At 32.7% G+C, this 24,434-nt stretch overlaps 1 protein-coding gene across 4 annotated transcripts in view; it reads right to left on the reverse strand.

The window, feature by feature from the left end:
- The window catches only part of TRAPPC8 (trafficking protein particle complex subunit 8), a 129,026-nt gene that overhangs the window by 15,844 nt on the left and 88,748 nt on the right, over positions 1–24,434 (reverse strand). For 3 of the 4 annotated variants that reach the window (XM_074277233.1, XM_074277218.1, XM_074277236.1), the window contains 4 exons: positions 18,636–18,783; positions 8,434–8,530; positions 4,330–4,398; positions 4,182–4,240 (listed from right to left, as the gene is read on the reverse strand). In XM_074277233.1, coding sequence (XP_074133334.1) covers positions 4,182–4,240; positions 4,330–4,398; positions 8,434–8,530; positions 18,636–18,783 — 373 coding nt within the window. The remainder of the gene's footprint in view (positions 1–4,181; positions 4,241–4,329; positions 4,399–8,433; positions 8,531–18,635; positions 18,784–24,434) is intronic. The other variant, XM_074277225.1, reaches the window with a different exon arrangement.

Genomic DNA, 24,434 nt, shown 5'->3' on the forward strand with positions numbered 1-24,434 from the left:
AGGAGTTCACTGTCTAACAGAGGAGACATGAAAACAAGTGTGTACTAACGAGATATGTGTAAAATAAATTGGAGATTGATAATAGAAAAAGTTCAGAGACTAGAGATGGGAGTTTCTGTGTGAGGAATAGAACAACAATGATACCAAAGTTGGTGGAGCTTAGGAAAGTTAGTAAAAATATAGGGATCAGAGAAGTCATAGAAGGATATGTGAACAGGGTTTTAAAGGACAAGCTAAAATGTATCAAATAAGGTACAAAGAAAAGAAGCAGGACAGTACAGGGTTTATTCAGGAGGCAAAGAGTAGTCCAGGTAGCTTGGAAAAGAGAATGAATATGATGAAATAAAACTGAAAAAAAAAAAAAAAAAAAAACATAGAATCACCATCAGACAAAGTGTTTGATTTTTTTATGTTAGAGACCATGGGAAACCCCAAAAAATTTTGAGCAGAGAAGTGAAGTAAGTAGACTAATGCATTAGGAACATATTTCTCAAAGCAATAAAAGCAAGCCAGGGCATAAGGAAAATTAGGAGAATTTAGAGGCAAACTTACCAAAAAACAATTCTGGGACTTATATAATTAAAGCTACAAAATGCTTTTTACAAAAATAAAGACAATTAAAGGGATAGTCATTGTTTATAAATGAATCACGTGCACACAAAGGTGCAGGTACACAGAGACAGACACACATCTCCTACCTAAATTAATTTGCAAAGTAATATTAGGCCAAAGAACCAATTTAAATAATATTCATTTGGAACAACAAAAGGTCTAGAATCTCAAAAAAAAATAACCAAAAATAATACAGGGTACAGAATTAACAATTCTCAAAACCATAATGCAAAGCTATAATCATTAAAACTAGAAATATAATTACAAAACAGGAAGATCAGTGGAACAGACTAAATAAGTAATACTTAGAAAAAGCCAATTGTTTGCTGCACCTAAAAACATCAACTCCAAGAGGAAGATGTTCTATTCAACAAGAACTACTAGGAAAACTTGTTTTACAAAAAATTGATTCATAAAAACATTAGAAGAGAATGGAAATCTGTTATAGTAAAAGTTCTTACCAACCAAAGAATAAAAAGGATCCATAGAAGTTAAGTGAAATGATTTAAATTACATGAAATACAAAAGCTTGAATACAAGCAAAGTCAATGAAGTTAGAAGAGAAACCAAGAAAGGGGGGGAAGGGGGAAGAGAATTTTTCTATCAACCATTAATAAAAATTTAATAGTCAAGTTAGAAATATGTAAGAACAAGGGCCAATGCTCAAGAAATGTGTTCCAAGGCTATGAATAGTTTTCAAAAGAAAGGCAAATAACAATCACATAAAAATACTCCAAAATGCCAGTAAAAAGAGAAATGCAAATAATGGTCTCCAGAGACATCACTGAAAATTAGCAAGAATGATAGAAAATTGAAATTAATGTTGGAGGAGCTCTGAGGAGACAAACACAATTAAACACTGGTAGAAAAGCTTTAAATTGGTTAAACCATTCTGGAAAGCAATTTGAAATTGTGCAAGAAACTTTTTCATCTAATAATCCTAGTACTAGAGATATACACTAAACAAAAGACAGAAAGACTCATTTAATTCAAACCATTCAGCATGAGGTAATAAAAGAAGCAACATGGACAATTGCATAGAGGCAGTATGAGAAAATGGACAGAGCAGCCTCCCAACCAGGAAGACTTATTTAAGTCCCATTTTTTACATTTATTGCCTATGTGACTCTGGTGCAAATCTCTTTACTTCTCAAATGTTCTAGATAACTCTCTAAGACTAAGTTATAGAGAAGGTGTTTTCATACATTGGCAGAATGAGTTTTCTTAATTGGGAGGTCCTTAAATCCATTAAATCATAGGTTTAGTTCCCATTCCCTCTTCACAGCAACACTTTTTTTATAGCAGGAAAGACTGGAAACAAGATATCATTGATTGACAAAAGGCTGAACAAACCATTTCATAAGAAATTATAAACATAAGGAATTAAGAGAAATATAGCAATACTGAAAATGAACTGCTGAAGAGAAATTTAAAAAAAAAAAAAAACACTAACAAGGCACTAAACAAAAACATTAAAAGGCAGACAATTTCATTATTTTATATGATCTCCAACCCATTGATCATGAAGCTCTATAGCAAGATACTAAGAGAGCAGAATATTAATACTATTGACAAATACAGGGAAATCAAAGAGAAAGTATATTTTTAGAGAATGATAATAAACTCAATCTCAGATGTATTAAATTAGTAATACTGAGAGTACATCCTGGTGGAGGTGTATTCTATAGACAGCTGGAGATGTAGGAACTCAAGAGGCTAGGGTTGGAGACAGAGATCTGAGTCATGAATAAAGGCCAAGGCAATGCCAAAGCACCAAGAAAGGAGGCCATTGAAAGGAAAAGACATCCATGGAAAGAATACAAGAGAACAATATCAGGATAAAGGTTAATATATCCAATAAAAGTTACAGAGAAGTAGTTACAGTGTTAGGAGGAAAACTTGGAAAGTATGGTGTCTCTGAAGACAAGAAAAAAAAAAAATTTCCTGAAAGAAAGGGTGACCAAACATCAAATGTTGCCAAGAGGATAATGAGGATGAGGACTAGAAAAAAAGAAGGTTGCTTTTGGTAATTATATGATCTTTGGTAATTTCTAGTCAATGAAATGATTTAGTTTTGTGACTTCTAAGAATAATCAGATTCAGAAGCAAAGAAATTAGATGCTAGTTAATTTCAAAAATTAACAGAATCAACAAGATGGAAATTTATAAGGAAGAAAGACCTAAGAATAATATTAAAGCAATCACCTATACTCTAAACACATATTTAGAATTATGGCAGAAATTCATACATATATATATATATTGATTGTGACTGATAATCAGCTAGATAAGTAAAAACCAAATGATCTATTCTCCTTTGTTTTGCTCCTTTTCCCATGATCAGTACTATGCTCTAAAACCAACCTATTCTTATTTCCATTTCTAAGTTATTTAATAAGAATGCTTTCTACTGGAGTGTGTGCTCTATTTTACATGCATATGTTAAAATTTTCCCATTTTCTTTATTCCACAAAGAAAATTTTTTGGATTATGATGATGTAATTCTACCATTAAGTTCTTCTCACTTAAGGATAATGATGTAAATACTCAACACAATAATTTGCTGCTAATGACAAACTAATGGAATAGTATAGCAAATTAATGTGCTGTTCAGTCTTATAAAATTAAAATTTCTAAAATTATTTTACTATTTAAAACAATCTGGACACCAATTTTATTATCTCATATATTAAAAAATGAAATGATGTTATATGCTTGCATTTAAACAAGAACAAAAGGCATTTTCCCTTGTATGTTTTGCTTAAGTAAATCACAACTTAAAATGCTAAAGTTTCTTAACAATGCCTTCCTGTTTGAAAGCCAGTACATACAAAGTCAAATATTGCTTTAAACACCTAGATATATGAATTACACCCCCCCAAAAAAAAAGTTTTTCAATAGTTTCCATTAAATATCTCCAACAATCCTCTCAAACTCTACATTTTGTATGGTTGTTTTCTTTGTTTTTTAGGCTGACTAGACAGTGGGGAGGCATATGGTGTGAATCTCTAATGATCCCATTAGTTGTCTCTTTTCCAATCCTATTATTTCTACATACAGAGTGTGCCAAAAAGACTTAGGGCAATTTTAAACTGTTAAAAGATTAAAGAAACACTAAGCTTTTTGGGACATGCTACAAAGAAAATCAGGTTTAAGTATTTCTGTGCTGCCTTCTTGTTTAGCTATTTGTTACATAACAGAGAATGTAATTATGGTCCTAACTCTTTTGAATAAGTTCTCCTCGATCTTCCATATTAGAAGCATTTTGCCATATTAACTTTTCTTGTGTTTTAAATCTATTAATTCATACAAAGTGGATACAACATTATTTTTATTACCCCCTCCATTCACAACTGTTCATAGGGAAGGGGATGTAGGAGAGGGGAAGGTACAAGAAGATTTGTAGAAAAGGGGGAGTTTCTGAAAAAATTCAAATAATGATAGGATGTTTGAACTCCAAAAAGCAAAGAAATTAATGTACTAAATAGCTTGCCTATGTCACAATAACAAGGTATATTTTGACAATGACTATTTTTAAGTCAAATAATTTCTTTTGCTAATTTACATACCTGTTCATTGCCAAAGATGATGTCTGCAAATATGTATTTTTCTGATGACTGTGCAGCTGCTAAAAAATTGGGGAAGACAAATATCATCTCAGGACCATGAATAAAAATTCTCATTTGAAAAATGTGTCACTAAGTAAAATTAACTTACCTTCAAATTTTTTACATCTTACTGCCTTAAAGCACAACTTTCCCCTCTCTCTACTAGCAAGTTTCGAATCTAGAAAGATAAGGGGAAATTTTTTTCAGAAGATATATTTTATCAGCTTTATTAAAAGAGAAATACAACAATCTCTATTTGGTAAAAATCCATTTTATTTTCACATTCAGATGTTTGGCCAAACCGGATCATGAGTAATTTTTTAAAATATTTAATTCTTAAAACATTATCTCTCTGGTTCCAGGCCAAGGAAAAATTATTTAAAGAATTTAATATCCAGGAATTCAAAGTCTAAAAACCAAACTTTTGAATTAAGTCAACAGTTATAGTAGAGGGACTGAGAGAAGAAGAGTGGCAGGAAAGATTCTTTTATTCAATTCTTGAGATAAAAGAGTGACAGAATAATTTATTTCTTCTCATATTAAGCAATAAAATAGTTTACACAGATAGGTTGAGAATTCAGAAGCTATTCTTCTCTAAGCAATCTTGCCTATTCATTATAACTCAGCAAGAATTCATTAGCTACTCATTCCAACTACAGTATTATTAGCAAAGTGCTAAAGGGATAAAATTAAGACACTACCCAAGTAGCCCTCACAAAACTGACAAGTCTATTAGAGGGAGAATGATAAGTAACTATAAAAGAAAATATCATATAAGTTCATAACAGCAGAGAAACAAAATGCTATTTAAAGTTAAAATGAGAGAAGAGTCATTATTTCTTGGTGGGGTTAATAATGTTAATATGTAAAGCTAGTGTAAGCAAAGGCACAAAGACAGGAAAAACACAAGATGTACTCCGCAGATTAAAAAAAAAAAAAACACAACAATTTACATATTTTGAATGAACACTGATTAAATGGAGGGAAATAGCATCAAATAAATAAGAAGGTGACACCAGACTATTGACAGGTTTGAATGACAGGCAAAACTTTCAGCAAAAAATATTCAGCAAATAATATGGCACTAATAATTTTTATGAAGAAAAATAATATAAAAAAGCTGGTCATCAAGAAGAATATTTCATATTACACAGACTACTTCAATAGTCTAGGCAGGCATAATAAGGACCTGTAATAGGGGAGTAGCAGTGAAAAGAAAATGAAATGGTTGCAAAAATTCTTCTGGAGGAAAATTGATGCCTTGGTAACTGACTGGATTTGAGAAGTGAGGGAGAATAAAACTCATAGAAACATCAAGGCTTTGGAAAAATAAAAGCCATTTGACAATGGGTCACCCAATGAATAGTAGCACTCCTAACAGAACTAGTAAACAAGAAAGAATCAGGTTTTGGGTAAAAGATAAATAAGTTCAATTTTATGCATATTTAAATTTAAGATTTTAATAAATCACTAAGGCAGGGATAATGAGCTGAAAATGAAAGAAAAGAATTCAGAAAAAAGGTTTAAATTAGAGAGAAAGATTTTAGAGTCTCGAATAGGGAAGATTAGCTAGTTGAAACCATGAAAATGAGATTAAATAAAAAGTTATAAGGATGGGGGGGGGGAATGAAAAGGCGAAAGGAAGGAGGACAGAAGTACATGCATGGTCAAACTACTAAAGATGTGGAGGTCATATTAAAGTGTGAGAATGAGAATGAGGAATTAGTGAGAAAGAAAGAAAAAAGTATTAGGGAAGTTGGAAGAGAATCAGAAATACTGATTTCAAACTTTCAAAAGCCAAGGGAGAAAAGTTTACTTAGGAGGCCAACAGAAATTCTCAAATGATTGAATATGTATTCAAAAGTTCCAACTTGAACTTCACATTCTATACATTAACACTGAACTTTCTAACTTAAATGGAAGACCCCTAGATTCAAACCTATCATTTTTAATTTTTTTTCTCCTCTACCTTTCTCCCTGAAACCAAATAGATGCTAAGTGCTATCATTTTTACCTCAGTTTCTTATACCTATTCCCTTCTTTTGACTTATAGAGCCACCAATCTAACTCATACTAATCAGTGCTGATCTAGACTACTGTTACAATTTCCTAATTGATTCCCTATCAGTCCTCATTTTCACCAATCTATCCTTTAAAAAGCAGTCAAAATACTCCCAAAAAAAAAAAAAAAAAAAAAGTGTTCCCCTGTCATTCTCTAGTTCCTAAAACCCCAGTGGTTTCTTACTTATTAGGCAAGCATTTAAGAATCTCCACATTTTGCAATGTTGGAAGGGATATGGGAAAACAGGGACATTGATAAATTGTTGGTGGAATTGTGAATACATACAGCCACTCTAGAGAGCAATTTGGAACTATGCTCAAAAAATGATCAAACTGTACGTACTCTTTGATCCAGCAGTGTTACTACTGGGCTTATAGCCCAAAGAGATTTTAAAGAAGGGAAAGGGATCTGTATGTGCTCTTTCTGTAGTGGCAAGAAACTGGAAACAGAGTGAATATCCATCAATTGGAGAATGGCTGAATAAATTGTGGTATATGAATATTATGGAATATTATTGTTCTGTAAGAAATGACCAGCAGGATGATTTCAGAAAGGCCTGGAGAGACTTACATGAACTCATGCTGAGTGAAATGGGCAGGACCAGGGGATCATTATATACTTCAACAACAATACTATATAATGATCAATTCTGATGGACGTGGCTCTCTTCAACAATGAGACGAATCAAATCAGTTCCAATAGACCAGTAATGAACTGAACCAACTACACCCAACGAAAGAACTCTGGGAGACAACTATAAATCACTACACAGAATTCCCAGTCCCTCTATTTTTGTCCTCCTACATTTTTTATTTCCTTGACAGGCTAATTGTACACTATTTCAAAGTCTGATTCTTTTTGTTATACTTTAACATATTTAACATGTATTGGTCAACCTGCCATCTGGGGGGGGAGGGGAAAAATTGGAACAAAAGGTTTGGCAACTGTCAATGCTGTAAAATTACCCATGCATATATCTGGCAAATAAAAAGCCATATATTTAAAAAAAAAAAAAAAATCTCCACATTTTGGCTGTAACTTACTCATTATAGGCTCATTTCGTATTACTTCACTTCACAAATTCTACATTCCAAACTTAAGCAGTTGTACACTCATACCCACGATCTACATAATTCCTGCAAACCCTCCTCATTCTTGTATTATATTCCATTCTCATCTCTATAAGTCAAAATTTTCTCCTTTCAAGGCTTAGCTCAAATTCCATCTTCAATAGGAATCACTCTCTGATACTTGTGGACTCTGCACTCTTATAGCTAAAACACTCCCTTAATTTTTCCTAGTAGACTTTGACTTTTATTTTAATTACATATTACTTTGTTATTTCATTTATCTGTATATGTTGTGCATACTCTCCAGCCCCAAAAGACAGTCCTAGAGATGGGGATCAGACCATTTTGCTTCTTCACTGCCTAGCATCTAGCCATGATGAGCCTTACACATAACCGGCACTTAATGATTGCTGAACTTGTAACACTGAAAGAGTATAGGACTAAAAAAAAAAATATAACAGCAGTTTTAGTAATTACTTCTTCATGCTACACCAAGGTTCTCATATTATTTGAACTCTGGCACCAAATAACTCTGAGGCTCCCCACATTCAGTTAACACCTAGAATATAACAGCTGATCTATATTATACTTCTTGGTAGTATTTTAATATTATATAGTATTGTACTGCCCTGTAGTCCCTAAAAACAGACCTCTTTTACAGAATAAAACTTATATCACAAAACTTTTCTTTACTCAATCTCTCCTCCCCAATCCCACTCAGGGGCCTCCAATCCTGAAAATAGGGTTACCCCAATTGCCCTCAAATACACCCAGTCAAAATATGTTATGCTCCAGTTAGAGCACTAAGAGGAAATAAGAAAGGCAATAAGTACACAGCACATATAAAGTAAAAGGAAAGCTAGAGAAATGAGGGGAATCGGGAAAAAAAAAAAAATGTGGAAAATAGGGAAGAAAGAATCCATAAAATAAAGGTGAGGGGATAGGAGTACTCGCAGTCATATATTTCCCACAAAAGTATAATTTCATCCTTTATTTAAAAATCAATGCTTATGATTCTGAAAAAAAAAATCAGAAATATAAATGAATTTACCATATAAGGGGAAAAAAAAAAATCACAAACCTTTATTTTCAGAGAGATTGACAGATTTCTGTAACTTCCAATGCTTGCTATTACTTGAAACTTGCACTATATGAAATTCCTTAACACCTGCTTCACTCTGTCAAAAAAAAAAAAAAAAAAAAAGAGAGGAGAGAAAGGGAAAGATGGGGTGATTCAGAATCAGGCTATCAAATTGGAGTATTTGGTTCTGAAGAAAAACATTGAGATACTTGTTGATAAACAGGTGGCTCTTCTTGTCAAGACTAAACAATACTGTTTTGGTAGACTGACCTTGTAATGATAACTTCCTCTTTCTAATATTCAGTCTCTTCCCATCTAATGGCTCTTTCCCTGCTGCCTACATGGATGCCCACCCTTATTTTTAAAAAAAAGAAAAAACAACCAACTTTTTCTTTTATTATCCCCTCAATTTTATTTCATCTCCCTTTTCACAGCCAAATTCCTAGAAAATATGTTTGCAATTACTGCCCCAAATTGTCCAATACTTATTTCTCAGCTCCTTATAATATGACTTCCTACTTTATCACTCACTGAAACTGCTTTTTTTCAAAGTTACTAATAATCTTTTAATTACCAAATCCAATTGCTTTTTCTAAGTCTTCATCTTTCTTCATCTCTTTGCCACATTTGACACTATTAACAGCCTTCTTCTCTTTCTAGATACTCTTGATATATTCTGGGTTTCCATGAACTACCCTCTCCTAGTTCTTCTCCTATAACTCTAGGTTCACTGGATAGTCAGCTCTAATGCATTTGACTCCTAGATAAAATAGACACAACCCAAGTTTCTTTCCTGAGGATCAAATTTTTGGACATTTTAAGCTAATGTCTAATAGGTATCTCAAACTCACCATGTCCAAAACATTACTGAAAATTACCTTTTTCCCCCTCCTTATGTTAAGGAGACTATTCTCCCAACCCCCCAAACATCCAAGTTCAGAATCCTGAAGAAATTCTGGATTCTTTGCTCTCCTTCAACCCCCACATTCAATGAGTAGTCACATGCTCTTATAACTGTCCTGCATTCTATTAGGGAGTAAGAAACATGTGCGGTTAAGCAAATGCAAAGCAACTTTAAAAGCCAGAACATATTACTTTTTACCTTTCTGATTGGGAGGATCAGAAAAAAGTCACGTGTAGGAGGAAGCACTGAAGGAAACCTGACATTCTAACAGACAAAGATGAGATAGGGAAATGTAGGAAACCAGTCCTTATAAAGGTAGGGAGGTGAGAAATGGAAGATGGAATGTCTTCTATGTGGGAAAGCAAAGGGAATGCTAGACTTATTGTCTACTATGGATCAACCACTTGTACTAAATACTTTCCCATGATTTTTTCCAAAAACCAAAAACAGGTACTATTATTATCACCACTTTGGAGGTGAAGAAACTGAGGCAGACAGAAGTTAAGTGACTTCCTCAGGGTAACACAGCTATTAAGCCTCAAAAGCTGGATTTGAATTTAGGCCTCCTTGACTCCAGGCCCAGAGCTCTATTCACTGCACCTTCAAACTCTATTCACTGAACCTTCAAACTTCATATGTGGAAAACGTAGCAGGCCAGTTTTACTTGAATGTAGAATACATTAAGAAGGATAACATAAGATGATATTAGAAAGGTTTACCAGGCAAAGGATGTTCTAATTTATCCCAGAAGCAGTGGGGCACTACAGATGAGTAACAAAGTGATAGTTATCCTTTAGCAATATCAATATGGCAGCTTTGTGATGACTGGCTTCGCTAGAGAAGAAAATAGTAGCAGGGAGTCTAATTAGAAATCTACTATACTAATCCAAGCAAGAGGCAAATAGGGGTAGAATTAGTACTGTGTAAATGGGGGGAAAAAAAAGGGGACATAGTTAAAAAATATTACAACCAACTAGAAAAGGCGGGGAGAAGATCTGGAAAGAACTGAGAATTACACTAAGATGAATCTAGATGAATGAAAAAAAAAATGGTGATACCCTCAGATGTTCTTAATAAATAAATCAGGTAGCTTAAAGGAGATGGGCTTTCAGGGAATATAACTAATTCCATTCTAGCTATATAAGGTTTTAGATGCCAAAAGGATATCCAGGTGGAGATGTTCAGCATACAGCAGTTGGTGATAAAACATTAGAGAGCTCATGAGAGAAATTATGCTAGAGATGTTAATTGAATCCATAGGTGATGAAGAGAGAGAAAAGAGAGCCGATATGGTTGTCAAATGAGATAAAACACAATGCCTGGTACACAATAAGTGTTATATACATTATTTCCTTATTTCCTTCCCTCCCTTTTCCCGATGACAGAAATTTGAGGGATACCTAATCATACTTTAAATGAGACTGAAGATGATCCAACAAAGTTAACTGAGGGTCAGTCAAACAAGTAGATGGGAAAGTGAGAACAGTGTCATGAAAGCCAAGGGATAGGGGATTATTTAGTATGAAGAGATGGCCTTTGATGTCAAAAAGTGGAAGGGAAGGAAGGGAAGGAAGGGAAGGAAGGGAAGGAAGGGAAGGAAGGGAAGGAAGGGAGGGAGGGAGGAAGGAAGGAAGGAAGGGAGGAAGGGAGGAAGGAAGGAAGGAAGGAAGGAAGGAAGGAAGGAAGGAAGGAAGGAAGGAAGGAAGGAAGGAAGGAAGGAAGGAAGGAAGGAAGGAAGGAAGGAAGGAAGGAAGGAAGGAAGGAAGGAAGGAAGAAAGGAGGGAAGGAAGGGAGGGAGGGAGGGAAGAAAATGAAGATTGAGAAAAGGTCATTGTATTTAGTTAAGATAACATTCCTATGGAAAAATAAAACAAAGATGTGTTTTATTTATAACCAAATTTGATAAATCACATTTTATTTTCATGCAGTAGCAAGTCTCTTAAGCCAAATACTCCCAAGAACTTTTGAAAAACAAACTAGACAAGCAGCTTTAACAGTAAAAATGGAGTGGGTTTGTTATTAGGAAAACTATCAATATAACATCATATATAACAAGAACAAAACCAATACATCAATAAAAAATATTTATTCCTGTTTTTTTAAAAATCAGAAAATCTTATAAAGATAATAATAGTAAGTTTTAAAATTTGCAGAGCATTTTACACATTTGATTTTGTCTGATACTTATACCAATCCTTGAGATATCATTATCCCCAGTTTACAGAAGACACATCTGAGAAAACAACTTATTTGCCCAGGGTCATATAACCAACTAATATCTGAGTCCGGATTTGAACTTGAGTCTTTTAAGACTTTAAATCTAGCATACTATTCATTGCTGTACTTAACTTTTTTTAAAAGGATAAGTAGCAAACCTCTAAATGTAAGAGCAATCATTATACGTTCTGGAACTAATTTGAAGCCTTTCAAATAAAAAAAGAGATAAAACAAGTTTGCCCAATCTACTATTTGACATAGTACTTAGAAGTGCTAGCTTTAGCAGCAAGACAAGAAAAAGAAAGTGAAGATTAAGTAGAGGCAAAGAAAAAAAAAAAAAAATCACTTTTTATAGATGATATAATTATTTACTTAGAAAATAAAATAAAAATAAAAAAGCAATAATAACTTCAATAAAATTGCAAGATATAAATAAACATACAAATTATTAGCGTTTCCATATATTACACAATGTAGTAGAAAATTTTCATTTAAAATAGCTACAGAATGCATAAAATATTTGGGAGTCTAAGTCACACACAAACTATAAAACATTCCTTATAGAAATAAAGATAGACCTAACTAGTCAAAAAATATTAACTGTTCATGGGTAGGTCTGGCCAGTATTATAAAAATGATACTATTTATTCAGTGTCATGTGAAACAAACTAGCAATGAATTACTTCATCGTTAGAAAAACTAATGAAAATAATTTATCTGGAAGATGAAAATTCCAAGATCTCAAATAATAATAATTTTTTTAAAAAATGGAAGAAAGGGGCACTAGATATCAAACTATACTACCAAAGCACTGATCACGAGAAAGATTTGGTACCTACCAGTTAAGAAAGCGTGATCAGTGGGATAAAAGTTATACAAGATGGAAGAAAACAAACAATAGCATAGTATTTTAAAAGCCCAATGACCCTAGCTACTTGGGGTAAGTTTTAGACAAAACTGCTAGAAAAATTGGAACACAATTTGAGAGAAACAAAATATAGACGAACATTCTACATCACATAATGAGATAACCTCAAAGAGATACATGGCTGACACAAAAAAAGATAAGATATCAAGGGACAATTGGATTACATAAAGTTTAAAAGTTTTAGTTCAAACAAAACCAATTCAATATACACAGAAAATTTCTCTGATAAAGAAAGGTATGAATTCCAAGAAATACAAGGTCCAATTTAAATTCATAAGACTAAGACTTATTCCCCAACTAATAATGATCAAAAAAATAAAGAGCCTATTTTCTAAGGAAGAAATTCAAATTATAATAGCCATATATTTTTTTTAAATCTTAAAATCAAAAATAGAGAAATGAATATTACAACAACTATGAAGTTCCATCTTACACATCATACTGGCAAAGGAGAAGGAGGGGCAAGGGGAGACAAAGGGGAAGAAGAAAGGACCAGTCAAAATTTTAAAATATTCATGATGAAACATGTTATCCACATTTATATAGAAAGCCAAAAGATTCGATGGAAATTAAATATATTTTCCCATCTTTTCCCTCTACATGGCTAATGTGAGAATTTGTTTTGCATAAATACATATTTTGATGGGTTTTGCAATGGGTTTTGTTTTACAATGCAAGAAATAATACAAGTACCCAGAATTTCTGAATACAGGAAGTGCACTATCCACAAAGAATCCACACATCAGCTCTAGGCAAAAAAAAAAAAAAAAAAAAAGGAAAAGAAAAGAAAAGAATGAACTAATTTTTAAAAGTACTTCAAATTCCAAGATTGTGGTTAAATTGTTCTGTTTAAAAAAACAAACAAACAAAAAAAAATTAGTAAATTGTGCAAGAGACCAGGAGAAAGGCCTTCAAATATAAAAGAAATAAAATTTCAAATAACATAGGACAATTCTGAACTCACTAAAATTACAAGAACAAAAGAATATATCTCCAAAAGTAAAGGAACTGAAGCTGAAATTCTAAATAGTATGTCCTGCCTACCTGAACCTGATATATAGGTTGGCAAACTACAATTTGAGGCCTGCTGTCTTTTTGGTTATGGCCCAGAACTAAGAATAAATTTCATATTTTTAAATATAAGAAACTTTATTTTAAAAATGTTTTTAGATCATTGGCCATATAAAAAGAGGCAGCAGCAAGATTTGGTCCATGGACCATATAGTGTGCTGACCCTTAATAAGAATTATGGAGGTAGAAGTTATTATATATCTTGCAGAGATCAAGGATGTAACCACCCCAGTGGTGGATTACTGGGATCACTATGACATATGAAAATATATCAGCTATAACAAAAAACATATTCAATGGACAGAGCCAAGATGGGAAAGCAGAAAGAATGAGCTCAGAAGCAAATAGTTGCTATGGGCTCTGACCCCAGGCGATCAGGGTCTCCATTCCAGTTTTCAGCCTGTTCTGAAGCCTAGAAAGGGGATAACCAAGGCCAAAAATCAAAGTAAATCCTACAGTTCTATCACTGAGAAATAGTACAATTTGTAGACTATCCCCAGCTTGAACCATCCCAGAGATCCTGGGGATATTGAGTAATGCCAGGATTCTTGGATTTAAAGAAATGAGTTTTATTGAGAAGATAGATAATTCCCTTATCTGTCTCTTTTTACTAACAAGACAATTTTTTCTTTAACTAGTACACTATTCTTTTTTGTATAATCATCTCTGTTTAATGAATGGCTATCTTTCTTTTCTTTGTTTCATACAACATTATTTTGAATAATATTTAGTTTATAAATGCTGCCCCCAAAATTTGCATATAGGGAACTTCTCATATTAGACTCATCATAGATGCCACTCACCTGGCTATCAAGCAAGCTGAATAAAATGACTACTTGTTTCACTCTTAACTTATTCCTTCCTGATATCATCTAACTCCAACCTCAGATTGGTGAGTAATGATCTTCAAGTCCTTCAAGAATTCCATAACACAAATCTAGAAAAAGGGAAAGCATCCAAAATATCTACAAGCAAAGCCTGAAAGCAAAATATACCTTGATCATAGTAAGTTTAACCAAAATTATTGGAAAAAATAATTTTTTTTTAATCTTAAAAGTTGTTTGTTGTTTTTTTTGACGAAATTAAATGAGAGCACTAAATGAAAAAACTAGAAAAGAAGTCATAGTTATGGAAGGCAGAACTGGAAAGGGAGTAAAGTTTGGCTCAACAAGTTCTAAATCTTGCCCAAGGAACAAACTCCTTGAAAATTAAAATGGGTCAAATAAAAACTGATGACATAAGTTTATGAAAAAAAAAATACTAAAACTCAAAAGATTGAAAAAAAAAATTAAGAAAATATAAGGGAAAATTAAAAGAAAATAAGAAAAGAGGCAGTAAGGGAAGGGAATAAGCATTTATCAAGCAACTATTATGTGCTTTGAGCTGAGAAATGTACAAACATTATCTCATTTGATACCCACAATAACCCTGTGAGATATATGCTATTATTATCCTCTTTCTGCAATAGAAGAAATGCAGACAAATAGAGGTTAAATAATCTGTACTGTCACAAAACTAATATCTGAAGCTACATTTGGACTCAGATCTCCCTGGCTCAAAGCCCAGTATTCTATATACTCTGTTACCTAGCTATCTCTTAGCAAAAATAATTACTGCTGCTGCTAACCACTTACATTTCATAATGCTTACTATGTGCCAGGGACTGTGCTAAGCAGTTTACACTTATAATTTCATTTGAAACTCAGAACTACCTTAGAAGTTATGTTTATTTTACAGAAGAGGAAACAGAGGCAAATATAAGCTAAATGACTTGCCTAAAGTCATAAAACTTGTATGAGTCTAAGGCCAAATTTGAGCTTAGGCCTTCCTGAGGCCTTGAGTAAAACCACCTCAAAAACAGATTAAAGAGAAATAACTTAAGAATCATTGGGACCATCTGAAAACTATGACCAAAGCCTTAATATCACCATTTAAGAAATCACAAAAAAGAAATTACCAGATCTTTTGAATCAGATAGCAAATTGGAAACAGAAAGAATCTACCATAAATTCCTAAAAGAAATCCCAAGGGGAAAAAAAAAAAAACAACAACAACGCAGCCAAAAGCCAGAGCTTCTAGGTTTTTTTTTCTTTCTTTTTTTCCCCTGAGGCTGGGGTTAAGTGACTTGCCCAGAGTCACACAGCAAGGAAGTGTTAAGTGTCTGAGACCAAATTTGAACTGGGGTCCTCCTGAATTCAAGGCTGGTGCTCTATCCACTGCGCCACCTAGCTGCCACTAAAGCTTCTAGGTTAAAGAAAAAATAAAATTCCAGAAGGCAAAAAGATATGTAGACTTACAACCAAATATAATTTAATTAACGAAACTGAGTTTATTGAAATAGAAGAATCCCCAGTATTTTTGATAAAAACAAAACAAAAACAGAAGCACAGAGAAATTATGAAGAATGACAGAATGAAGAAAAACATAAAAAAGCCACAAATGAACAATAAGGTACTAAATAAGGGTGAACTGATTAGATTCTAATGGTATATCCCTCTCTTCTCATCAAAAACTTTATCACCATCAGAAGTCAAGGAAGGGAGTCTAAATAGAGGACTTGGGAATGGTTCTGTTTCTTGGATTATCTTAAAAGAAATGGAAAGAGAAGGGAGAAGGAATTAAATGAGAGGAAAAAAGAATGCAAGGATGAGGGAAATTATTTCACATAATCAGGATACACAAGTTTTATACAAACAAGCAAGAAACAATGAAAATAAGTGATGATGGAATCGCCATCTCATCTGAACTAGTCAAAGAAAATAAATACACACACACATACATATATACACACACACTTTGCTCATATTAGGAAGCAAAGTTGAAGGTAATTAAAAAGACCAAGGGTAGATAAAGAGATCTCAAAGGAGGGAAAGAGACCCACATATGCAAAAATGTTAATGGCAGCCCTTTTTGCAGTAGAAAGAAACTGGAAACTGAATGGATGCCCATCAGTGGGAGAATGCCTGAATAAGTTATAGTATAAGAATGTGATAGAATAATATTATTGTATGAGAAAAAACCAATAGGATGATTTCAGAAAGGACTAGACTTGATGATAAATGAAATGAGCAGAATCAGTTCATTATATACAGCAACAAGATTATACAATGATCAATTTTGATGGGCGTAGCTCTCTTTAACAATGAGAAGATTCAAAACCAATTCCAATTGTTCAGTGATGAATAGAGGCATCTACACCCAGAGAGAGGATTTTCGGGAACTGAATGTGGTTTATAACACAGAATTTTCACTCTTTTTGTTGTTGCTTGCTTGCATTTTATTCTGCTTCTTTTTCTTTTTTACTAGTTTGATTTGATTTTTCTTGTGCAGCACAATAATTGTATAAATATGTATGCATATATTGGATTTAACATATTATTTTTACCATGTTTTAACATATTAGGCTACTTGCCATCTAGGTGAGAGTGTGGGGGAAAGGAGGGAAAATTGGAATATAAGGTTTTGCAAGGGCTAATGTTAAAGAATTATTCATGCATATGTTTTGAAAAATAAAAAGCTTTAATTTAAAAAAGAGAGAGAGAGAGAAAGAGAGAATAGAATAAGGAAAAAGATTTGTCCTACGCAAAACAAACTCAAAAGGTTGTACAAAAATATAGGGCATCCACTAATGGGAATTTTGGAACAAGTTGTAGTATTTGAATGTAAAAGAATACTATTGTACTGTAGGAAATGATGAAGGTTATGATTTTGGAAAGAGGCCCAAAAATCTATGTAAAGTGATGCAGTCTTAGGAACTCTAATCAACAAAATTACCAAACACAATTTCAGATGATAAAACAGGCTACATACCTTCTTTAAAAAAAAAAAAAAAAAAAAAAAAAGTGATACTCAATACAAACCAAAATATATTTTGTTGGAATGTGGCCAATGTGGGAATCTATTTTGCCTGACTGTATATGCTTTCAACAAGAATTTTGTTTTTCTTTCTTTTTTAATTGATAAGGATTGGGGGTATGGGAGGGAAGAGAGAGTTCCAAACACTAATTTTTGCCAATTTAAAAAAAATAAATTCCATATTTTAGAATCTTAAAAAAAAAATCAATTTATCAATGCTTAAAAAATCTTACACAAAGTAGAATGCTCAAATGTTACAGCCAGTTTACATTACAAATGATTAAACTAAGAATAAATCCTTTAAAAACTTATCTGTCTTATGCATACATATATTATATTTAATTTATTCTTTAACATATTTAACATGTATTGGTCAACCTGCCATCTGGGGGGATGGGAGGGGAAGGAGGGGAAAAACTGGAACAAAAGGTTTGGCAATTGTCAATGCTGTAAAATTACCCATGCATATATATGGTAAATAAAAACTCTAATTAATTAAAACAAAAACAAAACAAAACAAACAAACCAAAAAAAAACAAAAAAACAAAAAAACAAACCCTATCTGTCTTATAATTAAAATCACAATCTGCCTGAAAAGAATTTTCTGTGTATCACAGGACTGCAGTATGAAGAAATCCTGAAGTGTTTTAAGAATAAAAAGTCAAACTACTACAAATCTGTCAAGACAATATCAGAATTCATGGAGGTCTATTGCAAGGGACAATATTGAAACACTGGAAAGTGACTGAAAACCTACAAGAATTCTATAAATGTAATGTTAATAACTTGCCCTTAATGAGAAGATTTTAATACATTTTTTATCTTTATGTTTCCCTTTCCAAAATTTAATGATTTTTTTTTTGGTTTAGATTAATAATTTATGACACTTTATATGGCACATGAACTTGCCATATATTTACCCAAAAAAAGAAGAAAGACTGTTCAAGATCGAATTAATGTAGGTAAATAAGGCATTAAATTTAACTGATTAACATTAAGAGACTAAAAGAGTTGAGACAGACCTGGGTGTAATCCCAAGAATAAGAAAGTGACTCCTATATCCTATATTATATTGCATAGTTACTAAAATGATTTATTATGTAATTACTTCTACAATTATACCAACAGATTATAAAATTTACAAAAGAAAAAAAAATTTACTCAACTGAAATCAGTTAAGTGCAAGAAAATAAGAAACTAATTTTACAAGAGAAAACTAAAACTTACAGTATTGATATTTTCCACATCCACAAAGACAAGCATATTGCCTCCTCTGACTTCTTCACCTTCAAGAGTATTACTTCTGCAGACTGTAGCTCGTACATTCAAAGATCGGCTAGTACAAATAACTGCTGTATGTCTTAATACCCTGTGACTGAAGAAAAATAAATGTAAACTCTAAAGCATGGGAACACATGAACTGATGCAAAGTGAAATAAACAGAAACAAGGGAAAAAAAAAAAAAAGCAATGGCTACAACAATGTAAATGGAAAGAATAAAAAAAACAAACTGAATGCTACATAATTACAATGAACAAGCTTGGGCTCAGAGTTTAGGTAAATCATTCCCTCCACTAGAAAATTATGAATGTGAAACATTACATATATTGTGAAATGTGGTTAATGTGTCAATTTTTTTCCTTGTTCTTTATTACAAAGGATTGCTTTCTAGGAATGGAAGGAGGGATATCTTTGGAAATTAATTACATATAAAAACAAAGCAAATTTCAAAAATGAAAACTATGATACTGTAATGCTGGTTATTATTAGATAACACACATTTGACAATAATCAAAATTGGAATATCACAAAAAATATTCCTAATACTTCAGTTCAAAAGTCTTCATTCAATTATTTCATATTTAATTAAGACTAGAGAGGCTTGATACCATAGAAACAAAAGAAAATTCTGTTAGGTTTAGTTCGATTCTGATTGATCATTTAAAAGTCCTAATATTGTTTCATCCACTATAAGCTACATAAAAGTATTTCACACAAGCAAGAAAATTAAAAGCAGCATCCTTCAGACTAACAGCCAATATACACAACCACAATTTAGGTCCTGAACAGCTCTTGACTAGATTATTGCTTACAGCTTCAAGACTTATCCTAACTCCCGTCTACCCTAAAATCCTGCTGATAGAGTGATCTTCTCATGCACATATAACTAACAATCACTTTCTTAATCAAGTGCCTTTCTCGTGTCTCTAGGATCAAGTATGAAATATAAAATCAAATATGATGAAACTTTTATATATAGCTTTTAAAGCTTTACAAATTGGCCTAAATATTTTAGCCTCATTGATAAGAACAAGAAAATTTAAAAATTAAAATTCTCTCGCCTTAGCCTTCATTGACCTCATTCATTCCCAGTTTCAGCTATTATCATCCTCAAGAATGATTCCCAAATATCTTTTATACCACCATCACCACCCTATCTCAGTTCTGAATTTACTACTACCTACTAAAAATACTCACAAGGATTTACCAATACTTCTAAATGAAGATGTCATACTGTACTCATCCTTTTCTCTCTTTTAAAAGAATACCTTCTTCTTTTTCATTTTTGTTAATGGTATCCACTCCCTCCCAGTCACTGCCCTCTTTTCCCCAATCTCAGGCATTCTGGATTAAAACATCAAGGATTTTATTGGCTGTTCCTTTTTCATAGGACTTATATCTAGTTACAATTTCTATGCCTTATTCCTTCAGAGTCTCTCTCAAATTGGTTCCTTTGGTCTTTTTCTTCTGAGTCTATATATACTTATTAAAAACCTACTATGAGCCAGGCACTACTAGGTGAGACAAAGAATGGTGAAAGACAGTTACCACCCTCAAGAAGGTCATAGTCTCAAGAGCAGACATTTATGTACAAACAAGATGTATACAGAATAAATTGAAGATAATTAATAGAGGGAAGACACTAAATTATAAGGAAGCAAAAAAGGCTTCGTGAAAAAAGTGGGATTTTAGCAGAGAACTGAAGGAACCAAGAAATAGAAATGAGGAAGAAGCCTTTAAGGACAGTGAAAATGCCCCAAAGTGACAGCTGAAATATCTTGCTCAAAGAATTCCAAGGGTAATATTACTGGAACACAAGAGTACTAAGGAATAGGGAAAAGTTAGCATAAGGCATAAAAGATTAGAAAGATGTAGGGAGTGGGGTGGGGAGATAAGTTATTAAGATTTTGAACACCAAAAGTTCAGACCCTTATTACTAGAAGCAGCTAGATGGCACTATAGAATCAAAAAGAAATGCTTGAATCCTGCCTCACATACTATTTCCTCATCTATAAAAGAGAAATAGCACCTTCCTCAGAAAGGGATAAACACACACCCATACCCACACTCACACTGACATGTTTATGTTATATAAAGCATTTTCAACACCTTAAAGTACTATAAGAGCTAATTATTATTACCTTACACCTAGAAAATTATAACAATGCTTTAACAGTCTAACTAGTCTTCTACTAACCTGTTTTTCTCACTTCTGATCAATTTTGTACCTCAAGATTCATTTTTTTTTAACAGCACTGCTCTGATCATGCCACTTCCCTGCTAAACAAACCAAAAAAATCTCTAAAGTTCACCTAATGCGTACTAAATAAAGCTTGTTTAATAGCCTGTCTTGAAAGTTCTCTGTTATTCTGTCTGCCTCCCTGCCAGGCCCCAGGCCCTAGGCTACAAACCCCAGACTCCATCCCTCCCTCTTTAAACACTACACTACAAGCATCAGTACTGAAGTGTACCAGGAGACTTCCCTAGTTTTTTCACCAAGTTGCATATGCTGCATATGTTTGCCTCTACCTACAATGTCATTTTACTCATATCCATCCCTACATATTAAAAGTCTACTTGATTACCTGAGCAATTAGTTTTGCTCGACTTATTTTTCTTTGTTACAATGGAAGGCTCACTAAAGAGGGCATGAGTTTAATGGTGATATATATCCAAAATAAATATGTCTGTGATAGTAAAACAAAAGATATCAATAAAACTTTAAAGAAAGAAAAACTTTACTCAGCCTTAAGAGTCCAGGTTAAATGTCACCTCCAGGAAGCCCTTCCTCATCATATCCTCCTTCCTCTCTTTTCTATAGTTCTCTGTTTCTATTATTTGTATGGTACTTTATAAATATATAAAATATGTAAGACAATGTGTGATTTATTATATATGTATATAAAATATATAAGACAATGTGTGATTTATGATTGTCCTAAAATGTCCCTTAAAGAACATCTTATAGAAATTAACACTTTGTAATATGAAAGTCATGTAACCAATACTGGTTGAAATAAATAATTTCATATAGGATATAGAATTCTGGGACCCATTCCTGATTTTTGCCATTTACTATTGTGTGAACTTGTACAAGTCAAGCCCCTTTTCTGGGTCCCACATGATCCCTGAAGTCCCTTCTATCTCAAAATCTAGGGCCTTATGTTGCAGTGACACAAAAAGTAAATAAAAATAGCATGTAATAAATGCCAAATACATGGTGAACATAGAGAGTTCTATGGAAGATCACCAGAAGGCTTCTAGGTATCCAAGTCTTCACTCATTCCAAAAAGCTCCCCTTAATGTAAGCTATACTCTGCTATCAGAAGCCAAGCATGAATCTCACCTCCACAACTACCTATATAACTTTAGGAAATCATCTGATTCCCTTAACACTTTCCCCATCTGAAAAATAAGAGAGTTAAACATGCTGGCCTCTGATGTCTCCACCACTTCTAAATCTATGGACCCTACACTTGATGATTTCCTTTCACAACTAGCCCTCTACTTGATGATTGAAATAGTTTCTCCCTATACATTTAAAACTTTTTATATTGACTTCTATGTTGTAATCCTTTAGTTTGAGACAACTACATAATTAGTATCCACATATATCTGTTCAGTTACATTATCTAGTGTCATCTATACCTCTTCCCCCCCCCCCTCATCAAACTTTAGACTTCTAAGCATGGCTTTTAGTAAAATCTATATATCAACTGTCCCTCTTTCTAACTAAGTAAAATAAATTATTTACCTTTTGCTAGGAGAATGCCAATTGTTTTATAATTTGCCACACGTATAGTCCTCTCCTTTTGAAATTCTTGACCTATATTTTCTCCTTCATATAAAATTACAATCATCTTTGTCTATCATAATTAATGGCTTCCCAAATGAAATGTTTATAATTCCTTCAAGGCTCAGCTGAAGTACCACGTGCCACAAAAAACTAACCTTGATTTCCATCTTACTACCTCTCTCCCTCCCCAATTATATCTTGTATTTTGTATTTATACATATATATATATATATATATATATATATATATATATATATATATATATATATATACACACACGTTATCTCCCTTTAAAAAAAATGAAAGTTCCTTAAGAAATTGTTCTCTGAATCCCCAGCACCTAGTATAGTGCTTAGCAAAAAAATGTTTGTAGAAATGAATCTGATACCAGTTAAATGGTACAGTAAAGAGAGCATCAGTCCTTGAGTTCAAATTCAGCCTCAGACATTTAACACTTAACTAGCTGTGTGACCTTGGGCAAATTAGTTAACCCCAAATGATTCAAAAAATAAACAAAAATAAAATAAATTTATAGGTTAATTAAACCTTTGAGTAGTTAATTTTACATATAAGCTTTTTTTATAAATGAAATCTTGATTACTAATTTAAAATCTATTCCCTTTGATCACCAAACCTAAAAAAACCTTAAATATAGAAAAGCTCACTGTTATGATACAGCAGAGAAGAGTGACTAGGGTTTGAAATCCACCTCAGATGCTAAATAGCTTTGTGAACTATGAACAAGTTACTTGTGAGTTTCCTCCTTAGAAAATAGGGACACTAATAGGACTGATTTCAGTGTTATCTGAAGAATGGAAATTCAGTTAAAAGGGTTTGCACACTTTGGAGGAATATATGTTTATGACAATTCTCAAATCTGCTTATATCTAACTAAAAAATTATAATACTCTTACTGGTCCTTAAATAGAAGTTTGGAGATTACAAAAGTAGATTGAATTATTATTATTATTATTATTATTATTTTTAAACATTTGACTTATTATTATTATTTTTAAACATTTAAACTTCTTCACTTCCAAAAGGAAAAATGAGCCAATTTTTTCAAATGGTTACACTCTTGACCAAAAAAATTTTTTACTACCAAAATGTAAAAGTGACTACCATTTCAGGTAGAGATTGTTCAAGTATGTTTTTTAGTTCTCTTCCAAAAAGTTCACTTTATGTCAGATGTCCCTATTTCTACTGAAAAATTAATTCTTTGAATCAAAAACAGATGAGAAAAGTCAATTTTTAATTCAGCTTTGTGAAATGCCTTGAAATTCAGGACCATTACTTTTGCCCCAAATCTGTTATTACACATTCTTTAACTTTATTTCCTAAGTAGTTTATGATGAGCACTGATAAAAAGTGTCCACTGATTAAATTTTTTGTTTGACATCTCACTGTCAGTGTTCACTAAAATAATTTTTAATGGTCTGAAGCCCTTTAAAATATTTCAATAGCTTTATTTAAGTAAACATAAAAAGAAAGTTATTTCCAGCTATTTTCCTGAAACAATTACACAAATAGGATTCTGCTGTGCTATATGTTGAATTATGACCAAGATAAGAAATCCTCTCCATGTTAGCTAATTAGTTTTATTCTATCCAATGACATAAATTAAACTGTCACACGAGCCAGCAATTTTGAAAATGTACACACTGGTTACAAAGGGTCCTGTGTGAAAGAATAAATGGATAGGCATATAATTAAATCCACTAAAGGAAGAAAATAATGTCAAAGCACACACCCTCCTGATGATGGGTTAGATAGCTTCTTCAAGTATGAACGATATCCAATTACACTGGGTTGACACAGTGGTCACCTGGAAATTTATGGAACCTGTGGCCATATCAGAATCATTTGCATTTTGGAGCTGGAAGTGGTCTTAGAGATTAGAGTCCACCTCTGTCAAATCTTGCAGCCAGGCAGTTCAGAGATATTAGGCA

Source organism: Sminthopsis crassicaudata, chromosome 1, assembly GCF_048593235.1.
Source record: "Sminthopsis crassicaudata isolate SCR6 chromosome 1, ASM4859323v1, whole genome shotgun sequence".
In the NCBI taxonomy this organism is placed as follows: domain Eukaryota; kingdom Metazoa; phylum Chordata; class Mammalia; order Dasyuromorphia; family Dasyuridae; genus Sminthopsis; species Sminthopsis crassicaudata.